Below are 6,399 nucleotides of genomic sequence, written 5' to 3'. Positions count from 1 at the left end.
AAAAAAAAAAAAAAAAAAAAAAATGGATTTTTTGAGTTTTTACCCTGCCCAAGGTGCCATGCTTTATGCCACAAGGAAAAATGAAGAAGAAAGAAAGAAGCAGTGGCCCCGGTGTCCTGGAAGTCACAGTCGAGTGGGACAGATAAGAGGGAGCTAGCACAAGGCTCTGGAGGGTTCCCACTGGCAGATCAGGAAAGTGGCCAGAGAGTAGGCAGCATTTGAGCTGGGCCCTGAGCCCAGACAGTGCTGTGGTCGGCCTGCACTGTAGGGCTGTGTCTGTCTGTCTCTCACTGCTGGTCGCCTGCTGGTCCCTTTGGCAGATGACCCCGCATGAGATCAAGTTCGCTGTGCATGTTGAGTCGGTGCTGAACCGTGTGCCCCAGCCCGAGTACCGGCAGCTGCTGGTAGAAGCCATCATGGTTCTGACACTACTCTCGGATGCCGAGCTCAATAGCATTGGGGGTATCATCCATGTGGACCAGATCGTGCAGATGGCCAATCAGCTGTTCCTGCAGGACCAGGTGTGTGTGCCAGGCCCGCCCACGCACCCCCCAGTCGGCAGGGACAGGGCAGGGGAGCCGGGCTGGCTGGCATTTCTCTCTGTTGAGCCTGGAGATTCTGTGTCCAATAGAAAAGAATATACTCAACCAAAGAAAATGTCATCACAGATGGTGAAAAAATGTCAACCATTTGGTTAGAAAATGGCACAGTGGCCACTTGGGAAATCTGAAGACCTTTGGGGCCAGGCAGGCCTGTCTCAGTGTAGGTTTTAGTCCAGACACCACCACTTGCTACGTATGTATATGGCCCTGGGTAAACCAGTTACCCTATGCACCAAATCAAGTTAGGTGAAGCTGTCCTCTCATTACAGAATCAACAATGAGCTGTAAACGAGGGTCTGTGAAAACACAGTACAGTGCCCAGAGCACAGGCGGAATGCCCCCCAGGTGGCACCAGCTTCCTGTCACAGGGATTGGAGCTCTTCTGTAGCACCATGACCCCTTCTTACAGTGACTCACCTCCAATGTGCAGGATCTTTCCCAGGGGCCTGTGGACTCTGCTCACTCTTTCCCTCTGCCTTTTCCTGCTGCAGGTGTCAGTTGGAGCTACAGACACCCTGGAGAAAGACCAAGTCACGGGAATTTGCCACTTCTTTTATGACAGTGCTCCAAGTGGGGCTTATGGGACAATGACCTACCTAACGAAAGCAGTGGCTTCTCATTTGCAGGAATTGCTGCCTAATTCAGGGTGCCAGATGCAATAGGGTCTTGCCTATAAACATGACCATGCTATGAATCAGTCCCTTGCCCCCTAGCCTCATTGGAAACTTTCTTCTGTCCCCCAAGATCCCCTGTCCTGTCACAAAAGCATGTCCCATCAGAAATGCTGGCGAGGAAGAGATGGCAGCACTCAACCTGAAGCCACAGACAGAGCTGATGACTCCTGTGCTCCCTAAGGAGCGCCCTGGGATCATTTTCTAGGTACATTTCACTGGAACATTTGTCACAGCATCTGGTCTCGCAGACTCTGAGGAGGAATTGGAAATTGGTCTCTTTTGAGTGCAGAGTGAATTGAGAAGCCAGCTTAAATTGGCTCTCGCTGAGTTACAGAAATAGGTTCGATGAGCTGGTGACACATCCTAAAGATGGAAAGATCCTTCCAGCAGCAGTAGCTAGACAAGCAGACCTTGACAAGGGGAACATCTTACCAGGATGCAGTCTGTCTGCAGACCCAACTGTTTACCAAATAGAACAATTCTATCTTTCTGTGGCATTCTGCTCTTGTGCCTTGCTTGCTTGCTTAGCCTCTCATTTCATTGGCATGACTACCTTCGTGTAATATTTAGGAAATAGCTCCTAGTTAACTTTGGCTCATGATCTTCAGGATTTTATCCTGGCTGCCCATGAATTAGGACTTTCTCCTGCCTAACAAAAAAACCTACATCTTCCAGAACCTAGCAAAAAAAAAATAGGTGAGGATCCAGCTCTTCTTCTAGGCAGGCAAACTGTGTTTTTAGGTCTGAGCAAGTAGGGAGGCCCTGGGAAGGCCTGTGCCCCCAGCATGGGTGAACCTCCCGGGCTCTGGGGGAACCACCACGTCGCAAGCATGAGCCAGCAGATGCCACACAAACTAGGGGTGTGTTCCCACAGAAATGGTGCTTTCTACTTCAGAAGAGAGCCAGGCAGGAACTTGAACCCTCTTCATGGAAGCACTTCCGTCTCCGCTCACAGGTAGGTGTGCTCCCAGCCACTGGCTGCAGGGGCGCGAGCAGTAAGTCACGACGGTCTGTCGGGTCCTTCACCGGTGTGCTGCAGGTGGAGCTGCTCTCCAGGCCTTGGCTTACCTTGGGGCATGAGCAACAGCAACAGGGAAAACAGCTTCTGTCAATAATAAACCTTGGAGAGCTGTCCGCTAGTGGCCCGATGGTGCACTCTGTTCGAGAGTGGTGGCTTAGATTCGTGGCGACTGCCCCTGACATGGAAACGAGGCTATTGGATTGTTTCCTCAGAAGCTTATGTGGAGGTGGCTGCTAGCTGTTGCAAGAGGACATCACTGTGCCCAGCACCCCTCAGAGCCAAGACACAGTCCTGGCAGTTATTCTTGAAGCAGAGGACAGGCCAGATGGCAGAGTCTCTTTTCAGTCCAAGCCAGATACCCTGTAGGAGACAGTCGCAGAGCACTTGTCTAGGCCTGGTGGCGTGCAGGCGCCGTTCATGTGGGACTTCATTTCCTCCAAACTACAGTGGCCCTTGCTGTGGCACAGAGTGGTTACCAAAAGAAAACTCCCCCAGCGTCTCAGTTTCTGCTGCAATGGACTTGTGCATTCCTCTCATTTGGGGAGCAGATCCCAGAGATGGAGTGGGCAGCCGGGCCTGGCCCCCAGCTCCTGCATTGCCCCTGCACTTTCCTGGGCACCCCTGTCCCAGACAAGGCAGAGGCTGTCCGTTGGGGCTGGTGGCAGTGAGGCAGCAGCCCCTGGCTGGAGCCACTCTCCCCTCGCCGGCCTGGTCGCCCCCATCTGCCTCTGTGGCTCCAGGGGCCCAGCCTCCCAGGTCTTTTAGTAGCATTTTCACAGCCTTTTTTTGTGTGGTGTCTTGTGGTGACGTAAACAAGGGTCATAGAGTCATTCACCAGACAGCTCTCTGGTGGGTCGTTTGCAATCTAGATGATGTAAGGAAACCCCTGTCCCAGACAAGGCAGGGGCTGTCCGTTGGGGCTGGTGGCAGTGAGGCAGCAGCCCCTGGCTGGAGCCACTCTCCCCTCGCCGGCCTGGTCGCCCCCATCTGCCTCTGTGGCTCCAGGGGCCCAGCCTCCCAGGTCTTTTAGTAGCATTTTCACAGCCTTTTTTTGTGTGGTGTCTTGTGGTGACGTAAACAAGGGTCATAGAGTCATTCACCAGACAGCTCTCTGGTGGGTCGTTTGCAATCTAGATGATGTAAGGAAAGCACAAGGCGTGACAGTCCAGTGGATTCTGGGGAAAAGCATGGGGAAAGCTGGCAGCCTCCAAAATGAGCCAGAGCCAGTGCCCATCTAGAGCGTCACCTGCCTGTGAGGACACAGAAGCCACAGCTGTCGGGAGGGGCTGTCATAAGTGATTCGGCGAGCCTTGAAAATGAAGTCTTGAAGCAGGGCTGCATTTCCCCAGGCATGACGCTGGCAGCTTCAGGCAAGGAGAGTGGGCTTCTGAGGCTGGATCCCTTTAGCCGAGGCCTGTGCAGGGACAGGAGAGACATGTGAGTGACCACAGAGGTCCTGTCCCGACACATCCTTGCCTGGGGGAACTCCACTTCCATGCCAGTCACCAGTCTCGAATGGGCCCTGCAGCCCCCAGATCCTTGGGTCTTGGGGGCCATGGAGGGACTGTTTCCTGTCTATCCCCTCAGAGCTGAAAAGCCGATCATGACCTTTGCTGGGGCTGGGGGGTAGAACATTCTGTCTCAGAGGACAAGCCTTTGGGGCCAGGAACAGACATTGCTTTCACCATCGTCAGTTGAAAAGCAGCTGGCCACCTCACCTGCTGCTCTCCCTGGCATTGACCCAGCACTGATATTTGGGAGTGAGTTAATCTCTGTGTGCCTCAGTTTGCTGATCTGCAGGAAGTGTGAGAGGCCTGCAGACTGGCACAGCACTAAGCATGAGGGAATGAGATGAATGCCCCTGTAGTGTGTTGAATTATGTCCCCCCAAAACTCAAGCTCGAATTCTGTCCCCCAAGTTTTATGTATTAGAAACTTGGTCTCCACTGTGACTGTTAAGAGGATGGGAAATCCTATTGTGGTAATTGAAAGGTAGAGCCTTGAAAAGGTGATTGGATTGTGGGACCATGCTGTAGTGAACGGATTAAAAATGGGGTTGGGGCGTGGTTCTGAGGGCTTTAAAAGAAGAGGAGAGGAGAGTCTCTCTTTCTCTCTGCTGTCTCTGCTTCTACCATCTTGCAATGTGAGACTCCTGGGTCACTGTCACCACCACCAGATGGACTTTGGACTTCCCAGCCTCAGAAACTAAGCAATAAATTTCATTTCCTTTATAAATCACCCAGTTCCAGGTATTTTGTTGTAAGCAATAGAAACAGACTAATACAGAAAATTGGTACCAGGAGTGAGGTGTTGCTTATAACAGATCTTAAAAATGTGGAAGCGGCCCTGGAACTGGGCAGTGGGCAAAGGCTGGAGGAATTTGGAGGAAAAGGCTAGAAAAGGTCTAGATGGTGGTGAAAGCTTAGAAGGCAGGAAAACCAGGGAAAGTTTGGAGTGTTTTAGAGACTGGTTAAATGGTGGTGACCAGAATGCTTATGGAAATACAGACTGTAAAGACCATTCTAAGAAGGTCTCAGCTAGAAATAAGAAGGAATTTATTGGAAACTGGGGCAAAGATCAACCTTGCTATGAACTGGCAATGAACTTGGCTGCATTGTGTCCATGCTCTAGGATTTTGTGGAAGTTGGAACCTAAGAGTTGTGAAACAGAGTATTTGGTGGAAGAAATTTCTAAGCAGCAAAGCATTCAGGAAGCTGCATGGCTACTTGCAACAGCCTATGTTGAGTTATGGCAGAAAAGGCAGGATGTAAAGCCAGAATTTAAAAGGAGAGCAGAGCATAAAGATTTGGAAAAATTGCAGCCTGGCCATGTGGTAGAGAAGCAGAGAGCATTTTCCAAAGAAAAATGCAGTAGTGCTTTGAAGATTAGTACAAAAGTACAGGATTATCAAGAGAAGGGGAAAAGGGCCCTGAAGGCATTGCAGAAGCCTCTGGGGCCAGCCCTTCCATTTCAGGCCCAAAGGCCTAGGGAGGCAGAATGGTCTTGGGGAACAGGCCTGAGGCGCCCTCCATGGGCTCACTGCCCAGGGCCACCTCGGGAAGCTGCTTACAGTATCAGCACCCTGGCTGCTTTGGCTGCTCCAGCCATGGCTAAATTGGCCCCAGGTGTGGCTGGATCTGCAGCTTTAGAAAATATAGGCCAGAAGCCTTGGTAGAGTCCACGTAGTGTTAGGTCTGCAGGCTCACAGAATGCCAGAGCTGGGAAGGCTTGGGAGCCTCCACCCAGATTTCAAAGGATGTTTGGAAAAGTCTGGGGGCCCAGGAAGAGATCTGTCACAGGGGTGGAGTCACCACATAGAGCCTTTGCTAGAGCAATGCCAAGTGGAAACATGGAGTTGGAGTTGCAGCAGAGAAACCCCAATAGCACCATGCCTAGTGGAGCCCTGAGAGCGGGACGTACACGGAGACCCCAGACCTGTGGAGCTACCAGAGTGGAACACCAGCCTGGGAGAGCTGAAGACCAGGAAAGCCATAGAAGTGGAGCTGCCTGAGGACTTGGGGACACAACCCCCACACCAGTGTGCAGAGGACATGGAACATGGACTCAAGGTACTTGATTCACCGGCTTTGAAATTTATTGCCTGCCCTGCTGGGTTTCAGACTTGCTTAGGACCTGTTATCCCTTTCTTTTGGCCTATTTCTCCCTTTTGGAATGGAAATATGTACCCTATGTTTGTATCATTATTGTATCTTGGAAGCAGATACTTTTTAAATTCACAGATGGGACTTTGAACTTTGGACTTTTGAGTTAAACACCTTAAGACTTTGGGGATGAAATGAATGTACTTGTACGTGAAAAGGACATGAGTTTTTGGGGGCCAGGGGCGGAATGTAGTGGATTGAATTATGTCCCCCCCAGAACTCACTGAGGCTTGAATTGTGTCCCCCAAGTTTTAAATATCAGAAGCTTGGTCCCCACTATGACTGTTAAGAGGGTGGGAAATCCTATTATGGTAATTGAAAGGTGGAGACTGGAAGACGTGATTGGATTGTAGGACCGTGCAGTAGTGAATGGATTAAAAATGGTGGTCAAGGGCCTGGTTCTGAGGGCTTTAAAAAAGAGAGGAGAGTCTCTCTCTCTTT

General features: G+C 51.0%; 1 protein-coding gene across 2 annotated transcripts in view; it reads left to right on the top strand.

The window, feature by feature from the left end:
* The window catches only part of PHKA2 (phosphorylase kinase, alpha 2 (liver)), a 76,015-nt gene extending 73,605 nt beyond the window's left edge, over positions 1-2,410 (top strand). For both annotated transcript variants that reach the window (XM_008579869.1, XM_008579862.1), the window contains 2 exons: positions 321-521; positions 1,094-2,410. In XM_008579869.1, coding sequence (XP_008578091.1) covers positions 321-521; positions 1,094-1,264 — 372 coding nt within the window. In that variant the 3' untranslated portion in view covers positions 1,265-2,410. The remainder of the gene's footprint in view (positions 1-320; positions 522-1,093) is intronic.
* Positions 2,411-6,399: the final 3,989 nt, after the last annotated feature.

Source organism: Galeopterus variegatus, unplaced genomic scaffold, assembly GCF_000696425.1.
Source record: "Galeopterus variegatus unplaced genomic scaffold, G_variegatus-3.0.2 Scaffold82, whole genome shotgun sequence".
Taxonomy (NCBI): Eukaryota; Metazoa; Chordata; class Mammalia; order Dermoptera; family Cynocephalidae; genus Galeopterus; species Galeopterus variegatus.
Note: the sequence above shows the minus strand (reverse complement) of the source record. Positions and strands in the feature narration are given on the sequence as shown.